The 22118-nt window shown below is 39.4% G+C and overlaps 2 protein-coding genes across 2 annotated transcripts; one reads left to right on the top strand and one right to left on the bottom strand.

Moving 5' to 3' along the window:
• The first annotated feature begins 248 nt into the window (after positions 1 to 248).
• LOC115674474 (carotenoid 9,10(9',10')-cleavage dioxygenase 1-like) lies at positions 249 to 6734 on the top strand. Its single transcript, XM_056310760.1, has 13 exons — positions 249 to 353; positions 477 to 620; positions 1238 to 1340; positions 1655 to 1914; positions 2716 to 2895; positions 2999 to 3077; positions 4733 to 4814; positions 4905 to 4967; positions 5070 to 5208; positions 5280 to 5595; positions 5702 to 5751; positions 6292 to 6459; positions 6618 to 6734. The coding sequence occupies exons 1-13, from the start codon at positions 249 to 251 to the stop codon at positions 6732 to 6734; spliced, it is 1806 nt and encodes a 601-aa protein (XP_056166735.1).
• A 10560-nt stretch (positions 6735 to 17294) lies between these two features.
• Positions 17295 to 21802, bottom strand: LOC115674475 (carotenoid 9,10(9',10')-cleavage dioxygenase-like). Its single transcript, XM_030596865.1, has 13 exons — positions 21695 to 21802; positions 21302 to 21439; positions 21054 to 21159; positions 20413 to 20671; positions 19594 to 19774; positions 19422 to 19500; positions 19259 to 19340; positions 19093 to 19155; positions 18868 to 19006; positions 18464 to 18788; positions 18292 to 18356; positions 17537 to 17698; positions 17295 to 17450 (listed from the first exon to the last, which is right to left on the bottom strand). Exons 1-13 carry the CDS (start codon positions 21800 to 21802, stop codon positions 17295 to 17297), a joined length of 1863 nt encoding a protein of 620 aa, XP_030452725.1.
• Positions 21803 to 22118: the final 316 nt, after the last annotated feature.

Below are 22118 nucleotides of genomic sequence, written 5' to 3'. Positions count from 1 at the left end.
TGAGAAAGTGGATTTTGTTAACGATGCTATGTAGACAGATAAATAGGCGAGCCAAATTCAAGGAAAACATGTGGTGTGACGCCAAATTTAATATGGTAGACCACCTATTCTTTAGTCATTCCTTAATATGTAGATGAACAAGCCGAGAGCAAGAGATTAATTACGTCATTGGTTTGATTTATTCACATGCGTTGTTTGTCTCTATAAAGAACATGAAACCATGTAACCCGTGAAGAGAGAATCAAAAAATGGCAGTCTCTCCTCTCGCTTTGCATGTGCATGCATCCACCAACAGGCACTCCGTTTCTCCTACCTTCGATCACCTTAAAAAGTCCATTTCCCCAGCTCTAAAGGTGTGTTACACGAAATCCAAATCTTTACGCACAAGAGATCTTGATCATGTGTGTGTTTTTTTTTGGTATTAATTCGAATAATTACTGGTTTGATCTAATTTCGAAAAAATTGCATGAGCACAGCCTATTTGGAAGGAGTTGCAGCAACAACTGGCGTTGAAGAAGATTGATGTATCCAACACAGTCAAGAAAGCTTCAGGGATTGTGTTGGATGTCTTAGTGGATGGCTTGTACCGGTTTGTGGATCAACCTTATCTGCCATCTCAGGTAATTAGAAGCGAGGTTCTCTCATATCTCATTTGCTCCATCTAAAAGTTTCCAGTTTCGGGATTGGCCTGTGGAAGAGGTGACACAGAACCCAGAAAATTTCATAGTTACTTCGTCAACAAATTTTCTGATGCTGATAAGCTAAACTTGAACAGTTTTTTTCCCTATCTTGGCGTGGTTGATAACACCACCATATCATGCAGCAACAAATAAGTAAACACGGGTTCGTCGATCTGCAAACACTCATTCAGGCGCACACGCTCACTGGCAACAATAGAAAGAAGTATCTTTTGTGTATTTTGTAAAGTACGATGAAAGTTGTCTTATTCATAGAAAAGATCAAATAAAAACCATGCAAACCCTAGGTGACACTAGCAAACCAAAAAATATCCTTAAACAGTAAAGAATTCAGAAAAATAAACAAAAGCCTAAAATAACGGGAAAAAATGATGTGAAAATAGTACTTCGAAATATGCCTAAACAATGATTTTGAGGTCAAAAATGACTGCAAGCAGGGCTCCAACACAACGTAGTGCTCTGAATAACATTGTATCCCTATATATGGAAACATAAGGATGCATATATATCTGATTTTTCTGAACTAATGACTTGAACAGAAGAACTTTGCACCTGTTCAAGAAATTGGAGAAGCTGTTGAAGTTGCTTGCTTGGAAGGGGAATTACCAGCTGGTTTCCCTGAAGGAGTTTTTGTTAGAAACGGTACATACCTAGTCTGAATTTATGTGCCATTTAAGTTTCATATGTATAAGATTTCACGTGTTAGGTATGCGTGTATGATGCATATTGTGTGTCAAAATTTAGGCTTTTACGAATAGGAGCAGCTGTAATCAAATATGTCAGATATAGATCTTTGCATTAGATAGAGTTGCGTAGGTACTGATGTCTCGTGCAATATGCGAGTTGTGCACATTGTTATCATATATCCAAGATCATGCTTATTATCTTCTTAATAGAAAAAAGTTGATGGCAATTTTCATTTATCAAACTTGATTATAAAATTTCCTCAATTTCAGGTCCAAATCCTCAATTTGGATGTCTACAATCCACAGTGTCGCCATTAGGAATAACGAATGAAACATGGGTAGAAGGAGAGGGAATGCTTCATGCATTGTTCTTCAAAAAGACTTGTGACTCAGACTGGAGCATCTCCTACAAGAACAGGTACGTCGAGTCCGAGACATTCAAGCTTGAAAAGCAAAGAAACAAACCCTCTTTCATCCCTGCCATTGAAGGAGATCCACTAGCTGTTGTAGCTGCATTTTCTCTGAATCGGGTAATTTTCGAGATGCTCTTTGCTCTGCCCATTCATGTATGTGATGAGTCTATGATTTGATCAATCTGCAATTGCTTGGAACATTTTAGATGCCTGTTAGGGTTCTATTTAAAAGTTCATCTTGTTTCATTCGAACAGTCCACAAGGATTTAGATTATGTGACTCACTTGTCCCCTCTTCGTGTGACCAAATGAACACAACAAACACCACAGTAGTAAAATGAACTAGATAATTCACAACTGGCGCACAAAAGATTTGACTTGGAAGACCCCAACCGGGGAAAAATTGCATTGCAAGCTCCCCAAGATACTCTCGCTATGTAAAATAGGATTACAGCTTGCCTCTTCTAGTATCACTAGAGGCAACACGATTACCAAAATAGGTCAAACCTCATTGAGCGAGATGTCGAAAATACTCTAACGGAGGAGACTTGTCAACGATTGACACCGGTCAACTTATAGTACCCAGTCATGAGCAACACATTAGAATTTCATGAAAACGTGACTGCCCGACTCCCTTTTTTTTAAAAAGATTTTCTGGTAGGTGGGTCCCAATCCAAGTGAGGTGGGACCCATCAACATTCTATCTAAATCATTATTGTGATATAAGGTATAAGAGTCACGGACTAACCAACAAACAATGAAAGCCCGAAAATTTCTTTCTTATTGTTTTGTATATGAATTATGAAATAAAAAAGTTAAATAGACTTAAACAACATCCTACACAATTTTGTGAAGATCCTTTTGTTAAAGGAGCCGAAGTGTTTAAAAGCTTGAAATTTATGATTCGGTGCTTCAACAGATTAGACTCAACGCTGATAACAAGTTCTTGTGCAACACAAGTGTGTTCGAGTACCTGGGGAAGCTATACGCGATATCGGAGAATTACTTGCCTCACGAGATCGATTCACAAACCCTAGAAACACTCACTGTTTGGGACTTCAATGGAGATTGGGATCGACCTTGCACTAGCCATCCAAAGGTATACTATTATTTTCACCTTAATTTTTCATTGAATCATACATGTTTATTGTACTGATGGATCTTTTTGAGGTTTGTTTTCCAAAATTATACGTATTGAACAGAAAGCTCCGGGGAGTGGCGAACTTGTAATAATGGGGATTGATATCAAGAAACCTTTCCTTGTGGTAGGGGTGGTATCTGGTAATATCTCTTCTCTTCTTAGTCACTTAGAAGTTGTATAGTTATTAGTTTTAAGTATTTGTTTGAACAAGTTTCATATGATTCCCATGAATATGTCTAGCACGTGAATGACATTTGAATTAGTATTAACAACAATCGATGCAAATTTACTACCCAAGTGGTTGTTATCGAAAACCGAAATTTCAACAGGATTTTCATTCTTTTTTACATTCACTAGTGTTTTAGGTAGAATTCTACTCCTCCATGCCCAAAGTACGAATTTTTTTTCCGTTGCTGGTATATTTAATTATAAGTGTCAAAAAAATATTGGTAACAAAAGAAATGACCGGTGACTTTTATGAAATATAAAAAATTACCAACTTTATTTACATAATTTACTTGCCCTTCAAATGTAGTAACTGTTATATGAAATTACCAACATAAATTAGAGTGAATTACTAACTTTTGTCAAATTAAGTGACCAACTAGTTTGGATTACCAACTGTCATTTGAGTTACTTACTAATGTTCATTTTTTTTTTAATTTACCAATTATTCTATAGAGTTATCAATTTTTATAATTTTCCTCGGTTAGCTAATCTTAAATTAGCTTGAGTCTCTAACTTTTGTCCCATTTAGCTAAGATCTAAAATTGGTTACTAACTCTTTTTTGAAACTACTAACCTTAGTTGATGAATTCATTTAAGTATTGTAAATGTAAGACGTTGATAAGAAAGCAAATGAAAGTTGGTAATAGATAAGAAAAGTGAGTTAAAAAGTTGCTAACCAAACCTAATGGGTCATTCAGCTGGGAAAAAGTTAAAATGTCACTCAAATAAAGGTTGGTGATTCTAAATAATAGTTGGTAACTTAGCCGTCGGTTAGAGTAAAGGTAAATGCAAAAGATGAGAAAATTTAGTTTTTATTGGAGATGAGAGAAGTTAGCAATTAAGAAAACTAAATCAGCCTTGACGACTAACTGAAATAAGAGTTTGTAAAATAAAAGAAAGTTAGTAAATTAATTGGAGAAAAGTTGGTAAATACTTTAATTAAGGTCAGTAATTTCTAAAAAGAGTTAAGTAACTTCAACGATTTGTAGGCATATGAAAGAGTTGGTAACCTAAAACTAGTTGTTGATTTAAATGGAAAAAAGTGTGCTAAGTCACTCAAATAAATATTGCTAGATTGATATATAAGTTAGTAAATTTATTAGCAGTTTTATTCGATGCTAGAATCACACCAGCTATTAATGTGGGATTTAAGGAGTTGGTAAGACAGACAACTAAAAGTTAGAGAAGATAAAAGAAATTTATAATTTGCAAATTGTCGAAAAAAGTTGATAATTTCGTAAAAGTGTTGGAAAGTTACCAAAACGTTACAAGGAATCAAGTGATTAATAATATTTTTTGTTAAGAGTTATTTTACACCTACATCTTCCTTCAAAAATCTACTAGAATAGAAAAGAAAATTGCTTTTCTTCAACGAACAATGGGATCGTCCGGGTCTCATATATTATCTTTAATTGCTAGGGTGATACTCTTTACCCTTTAATGCTTATCTGATAAGTTGATTTTTTTTATTTAATAAACTATGGTTTAGATTATGAGTTCACAGTACAGTTAATATGTGATTGAAGATTAGTAGCCTCTAATTGATCCTAGTTTGACCTGTTTTTAGCTGATGGAAAGGAGCTTCTTCATAAGGTGGATGTCCAATTGGACAAAGGTGTCTTCAGCCATGAGATTGGGGTCACAGAAAGGTTTTAGCAAACTATTATTTCGCCCGTTATCGATATTATTATAATTATTTCTTGACAAATTCGAGATTAAATCATGTTTTCCTCGTTCAGTTACAATATCATAGTGGATCAATCTCTTTCAGTGGACATATCAAGACTTGCCAAGGGAGGCCAGTGAGTACACATCTCATTGAAAAATAATGTTCCCAAATGATTGATCGTTCATACTAATATCAACAAGTTCCTAAAGTTGTGTCGGTTCTTCTCACAAAATAGATTGTTGAAGTATGATAAAGAAAAAACATCGAGGTTTGGAGTAATGCTGCGATACGGCGATGCCGATTCTGTCCAATGGTTCGAAGTAGAAACATGCAGCACGTTTCACATCCTCAATACATTTGAGGATGGAGATGAGGTATTAATTGCCTTCTTCACATCATAATCCTTCATTTCCTGTGTTTCTCACCAATTAATTAAGAAAAACAGGTTGTGGTAAGGGCTTGTAGGGCCGTGACATCCATATTCCCGGGTCCGGATTGGGGTGAGAACAAGTTGGATTGGTACACAAGAGGATATAAATTACCTCCAAAAAATGGAAAAAATGGCAATGAAGAAGAAGGTTTTCTTTTTCATTCTGTGTATGAGTGGAGATTGAACATGGCAACCGGAGATGTCAAGGAGAGAAATCTCAGTGGCCCTCACTCCTCCATGGAGTTTCCATTCATCAATGAGAATTTCATAGGATTGAAGAACAAATTCGGCTTTGCTCAAGTCGTCGATTCAGCGGCAAGTTCTACCTGCGGTAACGAATAATGATGGATTTATCTAGTGAAATTACTAGTGTGTAGGATTAATATCGTGAACAATATATATTGTCCTTACTGATTTTTCATCCTTTTAAATCACAGGGCTAGCTATGTATGGAGGTCTGGCAAAATTATACTTGGACGAACCTCAGGTTGAGCCATCTACCTCATGAATAGTTACATCTCTCTGATATCAATAAACCACTCTTTTTGTTTTTGAATCATTCTACATTCGTCACGCAATATTCTTAGGTGTCTGCTAGAATAAGCTAAGGATGAGAATAATTTGTTTCATCTGCCTGGCTGTACCAAAAAAGATAAGATATGCAAGATTATTGCAGCACGAAACAATAGAGTTCTGTGAGGATTACTACAGCAAAAGTTTCTAACATTATTAGGAGCTACAAATCTAAGTAATTTAAGGCAGAAAATGAAAAATTATTGTAAAAGTTCGGACATGTCTCTTACTAACGCCACCTAAATGCCAAGTGCTCCTTTTGACAAAGGTCATGAATCACGGGTCAATACCCTCTTGACCCAATGTTAAGTTTTCACTCAAGTCAATTGTTTTTTTTTTTCCTGACATGCTTGCAAATACCTTATGTTGTCCACAACTATTGTTTCGTTGTTTTAGTACTTATAGTATAGTTCGATTTGTTTCTAATGAATAGAGTCTATTACTGTTGGACCAGGAGGGAGAGAATGGACAGGCAGTCAAGGTTGAATATCACGAGTTTGGGGAGAGCAACTTTTGCAGCGGAAGTGTGTTCGTCGCTAAAAATGGCAGTGCTGAAGGAGAAGAAGAAGATGATGGTTGGATTACAGCTTTTGTTCACAATGAAGTGTCTGATGAGACTCAAGTAAGTTTCTTATCCCCCTAAATACTTGCCCATTGCACTTTTTCTTGGCTCGTCCCTAAAAGCATTTAGATTTATATCACTAGTGACCGCGAGTTTCAAAGAGGATCAATAAAGGTGCTTTGCCATTTATTAATGTTGGACATGCTCCATGCTTGCAGGTTCACATAATCGATGTGAAGGATTTCGAAGGCGAGCCGGCGGCGAAGATAAGGTTGCCACAGAGAGTGCCGTACGGATTTCATGGCACTTTCATGGCCACACCTAATAAGCACTAATTAGCCCACAACTTTGGTCTGTCATCAGGTTTCTGTGGCATAATAAGTATTAGCATGTCTTGTGTCTATGTAATTATATAAAGTGTTGTGATTTTCTCATTGTGATGCGCTCGTAGACTTGTGCATGTTTATGGAGGTCTAGACATATTTGGATGTGCTCTACGAATACTTTAATTGGGCTATTTATATAAGTGAGTTGTCAATGATTCTGTTAGAATATGTTTTGAGTTTGAGCCTGTTTGGCGAAACACGACCCGGTATATATATGTACAGGAAGCTTGGCTTATATTATTTGGGTAACCAAGTGTGGCGTCATTAATTAGGAATGTCCGGAAAGTTACCGGTTTTATCGAGTGAAAAATAAGGGTGTTAACTTCCTATTGCAGTCGGTCAAATCTTCTGAAAAAGAAGTTTCCTCAATTTCATCAATTATATAAATATTGTGTTTGAGGGATCTTTGTTTTTGGTCGAGAGGGCTTTACTCGTGGCTTTGAGTGCTGATGTTGATGTGCGTGTGCCTTGACTTGCCACATCCGTTCAATTACATCCTGGAATCATTTGAGAAGTGTTTCGAAGCCGCAGGGTAACTCTCCGTGATTTATTTCATCGAACAACTACATGAAGCTAAATACTATGGGTTTTAGTGTAATTTAGGGCTGGTAAATACTTGAGTGACCGAGCAATGGTAATTTTGTAATTCTCCAATTGATTTGTGAATTCTTTTCGGCCGGCTCTCTCCATGGAGTAGGTATCTATACGCGGATCAAATCAAGTAAATCTCTCTTGTTCTTATTGTTCCTCATTGATTTCTTTGGTGATTTCGTTCTCTTGCATTATTTTTGAATTGCAAAATCCATTAGCTTCTACATTATTTCACAACAATTGGCATCGGAGCTAGGGCTAGAGTTTTCTGGATTTTACTTGAGCTCTTGCTCGTCTGATTAGAAATATTGTTGCTACACTTACGTCTGGAGTGAAAGTAGAAATGGAGGAACTAAATGAAAGAGAACAATGTATGGTTACGGAGCATCAAGACGCGTGCGCTATTAAAGGATTTGATTTAGACCTTTGCTCGTTTGATCACTGTTCGGAAATATTGTTGTTATACTTATGTCTGCAGCAAAAGTAGAAATTAAGAAGTTTAGTGATGCCGAAACGCGATAGAAAAATTGACTGAACAAGAAAATTCGTCAGAAGAACAATTCGTCCTCCAAATATGATTATCAAATCAAAATTATCCAAGTCTGCTGAAAGAAACCCTAAAACAAGTTTATATAACCCCAAACGAAGCCCTACTAGGATTAGGAAACATCAAAACGTAAAATTACGAAACTACCCTTTACTAAATTAACCCATAAAACAATACTAAAAAAATAGAAAAACCCATCTAAACAATCTCGAATCGCGAAAATCCATCGTTAGTCACAGCCAAAGGCAGTGAGTATTGATCAGCACGCCGTTTCGCTTCAGCCGACCAAATTTGAGCTCAATCCGACATCATTGACTTCAAACCCGCCGATTCGTCTAGTCGCATAACGGGTCCGCCGGTCCCCATTAGGTTAGGTGCATCATCCTCCCCTGCTAGAGAAAGATTCGTCCTCGAATCTGCTTCGCCTTCATTGTTGTTGTCAATCTCCTCAGGATCTTCTTCCTCTTCATGGTAGTAAGGTGACAAATCTGCTACATTAAAAGTTCCGGATACATTATACTTACCCGGCAATTCGATCTTGTAAGCATTGTCACTAATTCGCTCCAAAACTCTGAAAGGTCCATCAGCTCTAGGTTGAAGCTTGCCAAACCTACCCGCTGGAAATCGTTCCTTCCTAAGGTGAATCCAAACTAGATCACCTTCCTTGAAGACAACTCTTTTCCTGCGCATATCCACGCGTTGCTTATACTTCATGTTCTGCCTGTTGATCTGATTATGGACCTGAGAATGCAGTTCTTTGATATGCTTTGCATGTTCTTCAGCTTCCGAACTAAATTGCTTGAGAACTGGTATCGGTGTAAGATCTAAGGGAGTAATTGGATTACGCCCATAAACCACTTCGAAAGGAGTCTTGCCAGTAGTTCGGTTCTCTGACCTGTTATATGCAAATTCCGCCTGAGGCAATGCCAAGTCCCACTGTCGCGGATTATCTCCAATCAAACTCCACAGCAAATTCCCTAAGCTTCGATTGACAACTTCTGTTTGACCATCAGTCTGTGGATGATGAGATGAACTAAATTTCAAACTTGTACCCATGTACCTCCAAAGAGTGCGCCAGAAGTGACTCACGAATTTCACATCACGATCTGAGGTAATGGACTTAGGAATTCCATGCAGCTTAACAATTTCCTGCAGAAATAATCGAGCAACCTGTGAAGCATCATAGGACTTGCTACACGGGACAAAGTGGGTCATCTTCGAGAATCTATCAACAACCACCATTATTGAATCCTTACTCCGTTGCGTTCTTGGTAAACCCAAGACAAAGTCAAGACTGACATCCTCCCACGGCGCAACTGGAACAGGTAGAGGCATATACAATCCTGCATTAGTACTCTTGGTCTTTGCCACATGACATACCCTGCACCTCTCTATAAAACGTGTCACGTCACGCTCCATCCGAGGCCAATAAAAGTGTTCACTCAACAAGGCCTTCGTTTTATCCACGCCAAAGTGCCCAGCTAAACCACCCGCATGTCCCTCAATAATAATAGATTCCCTCAAAGAACATTGAGGAATGCACAATCTGTTACCTTTAAATAGGTAACCCTTCACGATCTGAAATTGCTGAAAAGGCTCCGTTTTGCTCTTCCTCCAGATATCCCCAAAATGAGGATCATCAACATATAAATCTTTAAAAGTGTCAAAGCCTAGAACTTTTACCTTCATCGTAGACAGCAAAGAGTGTTTTCGGCTCAATGCATCTGCCACACTATTTAGCACTCCTGCCTTATGCTTGATGGAAAAACTGAAAACTTGAAGGAACTCCACCCACTTTGCATGCCTTGCATTCAATTTGTGCTGCCCATTGATATATTTCAAGGCTTCATGATCAGAAAACAAGATAAACTCTTTCGAAATAAGGTAGTGCCTCCAATGCTCCAAACTCCTCACAATAGCATAAAATTCTTTATCATAAGTTGAATATTTCCTTTTCGCCTCATTCAACTTCTCACTAAAGAATGCCACGGGTTTACATTTTTGACTTAGGACACCCCCAATACCCACACCTGAAGCATCACAATGCACCTCAAAAATCTCATTAAAATCAGGAAGCACGAGAACAGGTGCTTCAGTCACCTTCTTCTTTAATAATTGAAAGGCAGCTTCTGCCTCCTTAGTCCACACAAATTTACTTCCTTTCAGACAATCCGTCAGAGGTGGAATAATAGTACTGAAATCCCGAATAAATCTCCGATAAAAAGACGCAAGCCCATGAAAGCTACGTACCTCATGAATATTTTTCGGAATCTCCCAATTTGTAATAGCCTCAACCTTAGTTGGGTCCATATGAATGCCTTCCTTAGTTACTATATAGCCCAAAAAGGTCACACGATCAGTCAAGAAGTGACACTTCTTGGTATTAGCGTATAATTTCTGTTCCCTCAACGTCTCAAACACCATTCTCAAATGCTGCAAGTGTTGATCAGTCGATACACTATAAACCAAAATATCATCGAAATATACGACGACAAACTGGCCAATAAAAGGACGAAACACCTGATTCATCAATCTCATAAAGGTGCTCGGTGCGTTAGACAACCCGAAAGGCATCACCATCCACTCATACAGACCATCTCGAGTTTTAAAAGCGGTCTTCCACTCATATTGAGGACGCACCCTAATATGTTAATATCCACTCCTCAAGTCTATCTTCGAAAAGATAGTCGCTCCATGCAGTTGATCAATTAAATCATCAAACCTCGGAATAGGAAAGCGATACCTGATCGTGATCTTGTTAACAGCTCTGCTGTCCACGCACATTCTCCACGACCCGTCCTTCTTAGGAACCAACAAAGCTGGCACTGCACAAGGGCTCATGCTCTCTCGAATTGCACCTTTTTCTAATAGTTCATGCACTTGCCTCTGCATCTCCTCATGCTCCTTAGGATTCATTCTGTAAGCTGCCTTGTTAGGAATAGTAGCTCCTGGAACGAGATCTATACAATGCTGAATGTCCCTCATGGGTGGCAATCCAGGTGGCAATTCCTCTGGTACGACATCAGCAAACTCCTCAAGTATAGGTAGAACTTGAGTTGAAATTTCTGGACTATCAAGATTCTGCTCCACGACCACGACAGCAAAAAGCTCTGGGGCATTTATCGCCTCCTCCTGGAACTCTGATTTGGAAAGCAGATTACTTTTCCCTTCTTTTCTCAAATCTGAAGGACCCAGAGTAATGGTCCGGCCATCCTTCTTGAAGGTGTATGTATTTTTGAATCCATCATGCTGTGTTTTCCTGTCAAATTGCCAAGGCCTCCCCAACAGAATATGACAAGCATCCATTGGAACTACGTCACCCCACACTTCATCAGTATATTTCTTCCCAATCGAGAACTGCACTAAGCACCTCTTGCTCACTTTTACCTCATTCCCCTTCCTAAGCCATGACAGCTTATATGGCTGAGGATGTTCGACAGTTTTCAACCCCAACTTTTCTACCATAATGGTAGATATTACATTCTCACAACTTCCCCCATCAATGATCATACTACACACCTTTCCCCCACTAGTGCACTTAGTATGAAATATATTATGCCTGAGCCACGATTCATCATCTACCTCAGCAATATTTAAAACCCGACGCACAACTAAAGACTCACCAGAATCGGCATAGATAATGTCCTCCGGATCTGGATCTGCATCTGCTTGCTCGCCTTCTGATTCATCATAAATTGGGTCTTCATCGAAAGTTGGATTATCTACAAGTGTCACAAACTGTCGGTTCGGACAATCAGCAGCAAAATGCCCGAGTCCTTGACACTTAAAACATCGCTTGCTTGCAGCTCCTCCCCTGCTAGATCCAGCACTACCCTGCTCTCCTTTTGTTGCAGATTTTGAACCAGCGCCCTTAACTGCTGCCGGAGCTGAAGAACTCCCTGCTTTCCCCCGGGACTCTTTATCTGTCCACTTGGAACTGCTGCCTGTCCACTTAGAACCGCTGCTAGACCACTTGGACTTACTGCTTTTTCTTTTAAACTGCCCCTCCACCTTTTGGGCTAGTCTGCACACGTCCTCATATGTCCAATGCTGCTGCAATTGGACAACATCAGAGATCTCATATCGCAGCCCTGCCAGATATCGTGCAATCGTCTGCTCGTTTTCCTCTGCCACATCACAACGCATCCGCAATCGATCAAATTCTTCTGTGAATTCCTCAACTGTCTTATCATCTTGCTTGACGTTAAGATATTCGATAAACGCCTCTTGCCTATAATGGGTAGGCAAAAAAATTTTCTGCAATAACTTTTTCATCTTCTCCCAGCGATCCACCTTCGGCTTGCCCTCTCTAGCGCGTTGCTTTTTTACGTGTTCCCACCAAATCGAAGCATGTTTTCGCAGCCTGATAGCCACTAACTTCACTTTTTGTCCCTCAGTTAGGTCTTTAAGATCAAAAATCCGTTCTACCGTATACAACCAATCAATAAACTCATCAGGATGAGCCTTACCATTAAACTCAGGAATCTCGATCTTTATTCCGAAATTTTGTGAAGAACGCTGATTTCCAGGTCGTACTCCTCGATTCCGCCCCTGGTTCAGAACCCCAAAAGGGTTTACGTCCTCCTCTTCATCATCGGATGAATCCTCAGATTCCGCTCCTTCTTCGGATTGAACGCCCAACCTCGCCTCCGCAAGTTGTCGCTCCAAATCCTGGATTCGTCTTCTCTGTTCTTCAATTTCTACGTCTCGCAGATCTCTTAGACGCGGTTGATCGTCTGCTTCAGGAACGCCTCCACGCCCCCGGCCACCACGAGCCCGCCGTCCACGACCGCGATTCTGTTCAGCCATTGATTCAAGCAACCTGTGCTCTGATACCAATTGATGCCGAAACGCGATAGAAAAATTGACTGAACAAGAAAATTCGTCAGAAGAACAATTCGTCCTCCAAATATGATTATCAAATCAAAATTATCCAAGTCTGCTGAAAGAAACCCTAAAAAAAGTTTATATAACCCCAAACGAAGCCCTACTAGGATTAGGAAACATCAAAACGTAAAATTACGAAACTACCCTTTACTAAATTAACCCATAAAAAAAATACTAAAAAAATAGAAAAACCCATCTAAACAATCTCGAATCGCGAAAATCCATCGTTAGTCACAGCCAAAGGCAGTGAGTATTGATCAGCACGCCGTTTCGCTTCAGCCGACCAAATTTGAGCTCAATCCGACATCGTTGACTTCAAACCCGCCGATTCGTCTAGTCGCATAACGGGTCCGCCGGTCCCCATTAGGTTAGGTGCATCATTTAGCATAATAAATAACATTGTGTTGTGAAGCGTTAAGACGTGTGCGCTGCTTTTTTTTTTTTGGGTAGAACTCCCGCGCTATTAACAACCCAAAGTTTGAGTAAGGCGTTGATGAAAGATAAGTTATCGGAAATGATTACTGTGGCCGATAAGAATTAATTAATGGAGAAGGCAAAGAGTATAATCCTATTGAACCTATTAAATGAGGTGTTAGTAGCAGTGGCCAAGGAGAAGGATGTCGCAATGTTGTGGGCAAAATATAAGACCCTTTTTTATAATGAAGGGCCTATATAATCACTTATACATATTAAAGAGGATGTTTCAGTTTCGATTTGCTGAAGGTACTTCCATTAAAGTCCATTTCGATGAGTTTAACAAATTCATGATGGAGTCAAAGGATTCGACGAGGCCCTAATTGATGAAAAACAAGATATGATGATGTTGACGTCTCTACTAGAGCCATTGGAGTTCCATATTGATTCACTGTTATTAGGGCATATTACGATTACCTCAGAAAAGGTAAAATCCACATTGCTCTATAAGGAGTGGTAGAGAAACTAGCGAGATGACATTCTAGGGCAGGATGCAGCATGGGGACTAATGATTTGAGGTAGAGATGTACATTGGAGTCTAACAACAAAGGTAAAAGTAGGCCAAAGTCGCACTATTGGAGGTCCAATGGTTGTGTGAAGAGTTTTGAGTGTAACGAGGATGACACATGAGTAAGAATGCTGAAACTGGGATATAAAGGTGGTAGAATGCCACAACAAGTGTGGAAAACATTGCCAAGGAGAGCATTAATAGTGCGAAGACCATATTGCGCATGACTACCGGTTTGTCAGAAGACAAATGGGTACCGGATACAGGGTATTCTTATCATATGTCGTCTCATAGGAACTAGTTTATCATTTATCAGACTAAATATGGTGGTAGAGTTGTAATGGGGAATAACATAACCTACAAGGTTGTAGTGACGAGGGAGATTCTAATTCTAATGCATGATGGGTGAGAGTGCATACTAACAAACGTGAGACATGTATGAGAGCTTGAAGATAACCATATTTTTCTAAGGACATCAAGTGTGAGCATTCCACTAAAGGTGGATTACTTAATATCTCTCAATGTGCCATGAGAGTGATGAAAAGAAAGAAGGTAAATTCTCTCTATCATCTACGATGAGAGTCGTGATAGAATTTGCAGCATTTTCATCAAATGTATCATATTCACATGTGATTTAGCTACGATATGTTGTTGTTGGGTCACATTTAAGTTAGTTACCAATATTTTTGGTTTTTCTAAGTTACAAACTTCTCTTATTTCTAACAAAAATGCTTCTCTTAATGTCGGCAACTTCTATTTAAACTTTCTCACCAAAACCTTAAATTTGCAACTATTATATGAAATTCCCGAACTTTATTTGGTGACTTACCATCTTTATTCTTGATTATGTAATCCCGTAGAAAAGTTGATAAATTAAAAAAGTCAAATAAACGTCAACAACTAACTCAAATAAGATTTGGTAACCTAACTTGATCAGAGAAAATTTGATAACTGATTCATATTAAAGTTAGTAAGTTCATATAATAGTTTGGAAAAATGTAAAGTATAATTAAAATATATAAATAAAATTTGGTGAAATTTACAAAAGGTTGATAACTAAATAAATAAACTTAGTAAGTAATTCAAATGAAAGTTGATAACTCAAAACTAATTAGTAACTCAATCAGAAAAAACTCGGTGATCTACTCTAGTCAGATTGGTAATTTCTTTAAAAAGTTGGTGAATGTGTTGCTAAAAAATGCAAACAAAAATTTATAAGCAATATGAAAAGCTGACAATGTTAAAATAGCCAATAAATGAAGATCGCTAATAACTCAAATTAGTGTTGGTAATCAATACTGTCCAAAGGAAAATCGAAATGATCACTATATAGACATGACTACATATAAGTATCAATTTTTTGGGGGATCTCGGCTAAAGAGAAGGATCAACTCTGTCAACTTCGATGTGCGTGAGAGAAGAGAGAGAGAGAGAGAGAGAGAGAGAGAGAGAGAGATTACGTTTGAAGGGGTCAAAGTAGATCAAATGGAGCGCAGAGCAATGAACTTGAAGTGTCATGCGTGAAGATAGCATTTCTTTGTCTCTCCTTTCTAAAGGGTCGATAAGGTTTATATACTCGTACTTATTGAGTCCATGCGATGCGATTATGTAATTTAACAATTTTACATAGAGCCAAAGGATTATTGTTTCATTTGAAAATTTATTCTACGAATATCCCTGCTTAGTTTGCATTCAATGAAAGAAGACACTTTGTTAGGCTGGTCCAAATTGGAAAGGGATGTATTAGTTTGCCGAGGACGACAAAGTATTAGATCTATTGTCACACACCAAGCCATCAGTCGACACGGATGCTAATACTCAACACAGTATTCGTCCACCCACTTCCCTCCACTTTTCTCCGTGATCTCTAATATGGGTTAAATGCATATTTGGCGTGCTCTGATTGGTTGTTCCCTACCACATCAAGCAAAATATTACATACATCTGTTTTGCCATGTGGGTCGTGCATAAGTCCACTCATTGATTGTCATGTGGCCATAATGGGCCCACTTCTCTCTCCTTCATTAGTCTCTCTCTTCTCTTACTGTTTTTTTTTTCCTTTTCTTTTTGCCTTTTGAGGCCATGGACGACCCTCGCGGCCGTGGATTGCAGCATCACCGGCAGCATGCCAACACTCATCCATGGCCGTTGTCGGCATCATTCGGGCATTGCTAATGATTCCCTGGGTATCAATCTTTCCCATCCACCATGGACAAAGGAGGGATTCTTTTGACAGATCTCACTGGCCAGCCATGGACGACCGGCTCACGAGCGACGCTGACGCTCATCCATTGCCGTTGTCGACATCGTTCAGGAATTTTATTAATCCCTCTGCTAAACGACACCTCATTGTTATCATTTTCAATACGTTGCGATTGCTCGGAACGAGCAGCTCACGGTTCATCCATGGTCATCATCAGGCATTGTTCGGCTAGATTTGGTTGGCTCAGTCAGAGCCAGCGACTCTGCCGGTGACGACGATGGGGGAGGCATAGAGGTCGGGCTCAAGTGAGGTAGAGGGCATGTGAACATCGGTCCCCGTGCAGGTGCAGGAGAAAGAAAGAGGAGGTAACGAAGGAGAGAGATTAGATCTTAAAAGTAGGCCTATTATGGCTACATAACAATCGATGAGTGGACTTATGCATGGCTTATGTGGCGATATAGGTGTACCTATTATTTTTTCACCACATCAATGTCACATGTCACGAGACTCAAAGCCATGGATTATTTCCACGAAAATGTCATTTCCTCGTCAGGATGATCAGAAATTAATCACTTCAATGAGAAAACGATGACAGTGAAAGTTCCTGATTTGTTGAAGATGGCGTGTAATGCCAATTGTCTTAAGCCCACTTGACATAAATTGGGTTGGTAAGGCTGTTTTGGCATTATTGTTAGGCTGAAGGGTCGGAGGAATATGCCTCTTTTGAATTGACTCACTCGCATGCTCAAATAGGTAACATGTTGATGTGCTATGTTGGTCATTGCCATATCTAAATGTGGAATTGACTCCGAATTTTCAAGAATTTTTAAATATCCATATACGTGAAACTGCTAATAGTTTCAGAAGCTTGGGGAAATGTAGGTAAGAGCTTCATAAAAATGAGCGTTTGGCATCCAACTTTACATCAATTCTTGCGGTGAGGGGCGTAATTATGAGAAAAATTACGAAAATCCTCTTCCACTTTATTTCCGATATCAAATACCCTTCTCATATTTCAAAATATTACAATTATTATACATATTCTTTACAATAATTTTCAGGCCCACACATGATTTAGCATATTGGCATTATATTTCTCAAAACACCCCATCCAAAAAATAAAAATAAAAAACACCAACATCTCCCTCTCCACCGCGCACCACCATTGCTCCTTCGGAGGCCGTCGCTGACCCCAGCTCAAGGCCAGATCGAGATTGAACTCCTGCCATGGTCGAGCTCTGCTAACGAGCTCAATGCCGACCTCACACAGCCTCGATGGCCCTGAGTCGTGGGCTCAGTTCAAGCTTGTATGGCCTCGCCGTCACGAACCGCGAACGGTCTCACCACATGGGGTTTGACAATGAAAGTTCCGTGGAAACCGTATGGAACTCGAGAGGGCAGCATTATTTTCGCAACCGGCTCGCCACAAAAGTTCCTGGTGTCAACTATATGTACCTGCAATGAAGTAGCAAGAACTAGTGAAATTTGAACTTACATGAAAAAACCATAAAAAATTATACTTGTCGTGAATATTCACGAACTTGGGAGATGTCGGTAGATTCGTCGTGAACGAAGGTGGTTATCCAACCATCGTCCTCTTCTAATCCAGTTTCTTCAGGAACAAATGCAGCTCCGCTGCAGAAGACGTTCTCTCCAAATTTATGGTACTCAACCTTAATCGTGTCCTCAAACGGCTTCTCTTTCTGGTGCAAACAAGAAGATGAACATGTGCATGAATTACGCATAATTGCATCAACGAGTAGGAAACAAGGCAAAAAGAACAGAAAAAAATGTTTAAAAAGCCTCTTTTTTTACGGCAAAAGGACACTATAAGTGCCATAACTTGTGTACGGCGCTCACTTTGGTGCCATAACTTTTTTTCGGATCACTTTGGTGCCAAGTCGGAGGGAAAACGATCACTTAAGTGTCAAAACTTTTTTTTGGATCACTTCAGTGCTAAAATTTTTGAAAAACGATCACTTAAGTGCTAAAATTTTTGAAAAACGATCATTTAAGTGCTAAAATTTTTTAAAAACGATCACTTAAGTGCCAATCTCCGGCGAGCCACGTCAGTTTCAAAAATTAATAAAAAAAATGCCGCGTCAGATTTCCGGCGAAAAATTGTGTACGGCACCGGAGTTGGCACTTAAGTGATCGTTTTTCGAAAATTTTAGCACTTAAGTGATCGTTTTTCAAAAATTTTAGCACTAAAGTGATCCAAAAAAAAGTTATGGCACTAAAGTGAGCGCCGTACACAAGTTATGGCACTTGTAGTGTTCTTTTGCCCTTTTTTTACCGATGAAAATCCGGCTTCCGGTTCGTCTAACCATAGCTTGGCTAGGCCTCCATACTTGGGCATGCCTGAATTTATCATAAAAGTCGAAAAAATCGGTAAGGATGATCGACAAGATTCACGGAGCAGGTTCATAGTTTTGGAGGATGACAGAGTTTAATATATGATCAATCACCTGAGGTAGAGCTTGCTGACAAGTCTGCAACTTGGGTATATCCAAATTTGTTTTTAAGGCCTGTGAAGTTGCCATTGATCATAGGGAAGTCCATGGAGTATTTGGTTCCTGTGAGATTTCTTTCCTTAACTTCTCCGGTTTTCATGTTCAATCGCCATTCATACGCACACAAAAAGAATGATGTTTCGTCTTCTGTCGAGGTGGCAACACTTCCTTCGCTTGATCTAATTGGCTTCAATCTTTTCGAAAACCATTCATATTTGTTCAAACCAAAATCCGGGCCTGGAATGACTGATTCAAGAGACCTACAGCCCCACACTACAACCTTGTTCAATGCCATGAATTTTTACACAATTTTAGAATTGATCCCTGAAAAATATAATCGCGGTTCAGATAATAGTTACCTCGTCGCCATCCTCGAAGCAATTCAGAATATGCAGAGCGCTATTGGGTTCCACATCGAACCAGCAGACTGAACTAGCATCACCATAGCGAGGCATTACCCCGATCCTTGCATACTCTTCCTTCTCGAATTTTATCAATCTACATTGTCAATCAAAAGTTGAATTCCAATCAACATGAGTCGCATATACACACTAGGATTGAAGTTATAGGGCCGTATTACTCACGTTCCTCCTCTGATGAGTCGATTTATGTCTATTGTGATTGGAAAATCCATGATCACATTGTACCTGCACATAATCCTTGGTCGCATCAACAGATTCACTAGCTTCGACAGATATTAAATTGACCAGCAGGCCGCATATTTTGTTAACAGGACACACATATACTAACCTCTGCGTGACCCCAATTTCATGACAGAGGGGACATCTATTGAGATTGAGATCGGCTTTATGAACTAGTTCCTTGCCATCAGCTGAATATTTGGATCAGAAATTTGTAAAAAAAGCTTTTACCAAGTTGACGACAGAGTGTCGTAAAAATTAAGAAGAGTTACCAGAGATCACTCCAAGTTCCATGAACGGTTTTACCGCATCTACCCCAACCATAATTAACTCCCCGGTCTCCGGTGCTCTCTGGCATATGTGAAACGAGAGAGAATGGGTTTTTTTCAGCTGCATAATATAATGCATGATGTTCAGATAATGTACAGGTTCATGGTGACGAACCTTTGGGTGGCTTGTAAATGGTCGATTCCACCCTCCATTCACATTCCAATCGCCTAGAGTTTCGAGCGAGAAAATGTCGATCTCTTGAGGCAGGTAATTTTCTGCGATCGAGTAGATTTTCCCTCCATGTTCGAGGACATTAGTGTTGCTAAACAGTTTGTTCACCTTCCCAAATCTCAACCGAGAAATTTCAAGGGAGAAATAGCACGGTCAGAACAGGTTAGCTTAACATCTGCAACATTTTCTACCATCTAGTTTTGAAATCACCAAAATTCGTACTCAGAATCATCAGTTAATCAATGGCAAAAGAACACTATAAGTGCCATAAGTTATGTACGGAGATCACTTTGATACTATAACTTTTTTTTCGGATCACTTTGGTGCCAAATCGGAGGAAAAGAGATCACTTTAGTGACTCCAGCCAAAATTCCGGCCAAAAAAAGAGCCACGTCAGATTTCCGGCGAGCCATGTCAACATCGAAAATTAATAAAAAAAGAGTCACATTAGATTTCTAGCGGCCATGTCAGCATTGGCACTAAAGTGATCGTTTTTCAAAAAAGTTGGCATCAAAGTGATCCGAAAAAAAGTTATAGCACCAAAGTGATCTCCGTACACAACTTATGGCACTTATAGTGTCCTTTTGCCGTTAATCAATATTGATATCAAACTGCGCATATTTACACAAATAAACCCCTTAACTACATTCAAAGGTCCCCAGTTCATTCCTGAAATGTCCTGATATTTCCCTTAAACGACAAACTTAGGCCTATTATTTTTAATTATGCAAGGATGGACATGATTAGGTTGGTGGACGCACCAGATTTAGCAGATGAGCAGACAAAACGGCCAAGGAGTCGCCTTCAATTGCAGGTAGAAAGGACGGTTTGTCCCTTTGTTTTTCTAGCTTGTACGTTTCCGTTTCAACATATCTGTTCTTGTATCGTAAAGTCCACATCCCGTCAATATATTTGTTCAAGTACACAGCATGAAGCATTCCTTCTCCTTCGATCCAAGCATGACTTGATCGTCCAAACATGGATTTGGTTGATTTTAGTCCTCCAAATAGTGGGTTTGACCCTGCAATTGTGGTAACAGAAACTAAGAAAGAAGAAGTAAATACGACTTCATACTTCAAGGGGAAATTCGTTCGTAAAGTGAGCAGCATACATGAAGCGAGGCATCTTAGGATTAGTTCATAATAGTTTAAGCTTTTTGTCCCATCAGTAGATGACATTGAGTCTGAACAAATTGTATGACAAGGCCAAATTTGTAGCATATCGCTCACAGTTTCGTTTCATTCGACAACTATAAAACCAATAAGCACCAAAAATAAACAGCAGTTACGCTTCTCTACTGCTATTTTTAGCCTGAGCTAGTGCATGCTTTAGCTTCTGTAGCAGCATCATAAGATAAAATTCATTTTACTACAAGATATAATCGGAAACGTGCATGTCCTGACCGTTTCTAATGTAAACACCCTCTGGAAAATCATCCGGTATATGCCCTTCAATATTGTCGCTGATGTTAACGGCACTTCCCAATTCACTAACTGGCGCGAAATTTCTCTGCACATATCCGATGAATTGAACAGAGGAATAAATGAGAACCCGGTTGGTCCTTCACATGTAATATCTTTAAAAAGGTGATCTTGAATTCCCCTCGTCTAGTGAATTATCTCCTTAACTGAATGGGGTCTAAATAGCTAACCTGAGATGGGAATAATGGTTGGTCATCGAACTCAAACACCGAGTCGACAAATGCATCCAATATTTTCAGGTACACCTTCTTGATCACCTTCGAAACATCAACTCGAACAGGAGATTGCTGCAAATCTTTCCCATGTGGCTGCTCACAAAAGTTGCAAAATACGCAGTCAGTTTGGCAGATTGTCAAGATATCTCCTTGTGAGTGACTAGTTAAGCACTTCAACGACACTCGGAGCTACATGATTCGAATTGAGTGTGATAATTTCACTAAGCTAAACTCAAGTTAGATGTGGCTAAAGTGATGAAATCATAGTGTTAGTGTGTGTGTGTGTGTGTGTGTGTGTGTGTGTGTGTGTGTGTGTGAGAGAGAGAGAGAGAGAGAGAGAGACTTTACTTTGAAAGCAGTAGAGAGGTTAGACTTGAAGTGATCAAAACTGAGGGGATTGGAGGACCTCTGAACGGAGCAGTTCACTTGAAATGCCATGAGTGAAGAAGCAGCCATCTCTGCTCTCTTCTGCAGAGTTGAAGATTGACAATGTTTATGTTCATGCGCTATTTGGCGCATAGGTCAGCCCTTCATGCAAACATTTGTTCTGCGAAGGAGTACTTATTCTGTCCCCCGCCGGTCCAAAAAACAAAAACTTTGACGAGACTGCTTTGTTAGATGTGCCGACACAAAAGAAAAGACGGGCTTGAAATCAACTTATTTGAGGAACAGCAGTTGCGACCCCAATTGAAAATAGAGTTAATATTACGAAAAATCTCAAATCAGTACATATATAACAAATTTATTTAAATTAATTTTTTTTAACATCAAA

This window comes from Syzygium oleosum, unplaced genomic scaffold (genome assembly GCF_021117445.2).
Source record: "Syzygium oleosum isolate NSW1041296 unplaced genomic scaffold, Sole_v2.1 Sole_v2.04, whole genome shotgun sequence".
Classification (NCBI taxonomy): domain Eukaryota; kingdom Viridiplantae; phylum Streptophyta; class Magnoliopsida; order Myrtales; family Myrtaceae; genus Syzygium; species Syzygium oleosum.
The sequence above is the reverse complement of the archived record's forward strand: the minus strand, read 5'-3'. Positions and strand labels throughout refer to the sequence as shown.

Bases quoted from the DNA above. Each gene is read 5' to 3' on its own strand.
- LOC115674474 (XM_056310760.1), top strand. From the start codon at position 249: ATGGCAGTCTCTCCTCTCGCTTTGCATGTGCATGCATCCACCAACAGG. The intron at 1,915-2,715 runs GTAATTTTCGAG...GTGCTTCAACAG, and splicing joins CTGCATTTTCTCTGAATCGG to ATTAGACTCAACGCTGATAA. The intron at 5,596-5,701 runs GTAACGAATAAT...TTTAAATCACAG, and splicing joins AGCGGCAAGTTCTACCTGCG to GGCTAGCTATGTATGGAGGT.
- LOC115674475 (XM_030596865.1), bottom strand. From the start codon at position 21,802: ATGGCTGCTTCTTCACTCATGGCATTTCAAGTGAACTGCTCCGTTCAG. The intron at 19,341-19,421 runs GTAACTCTTCTT...CCAAATATTCAG, and splicing joins GGAACTTGGAGTGATCTCTG to CTGATGGCAAGGAACTAGTT. The intron at 17,699-18,291 runs GTAAAAAAAGGG...TGTTTGCACCAG, and splicing joins CGGAAGCCGGATTTTCATCG to AAAGAGAAGCCGTTTGAGGA.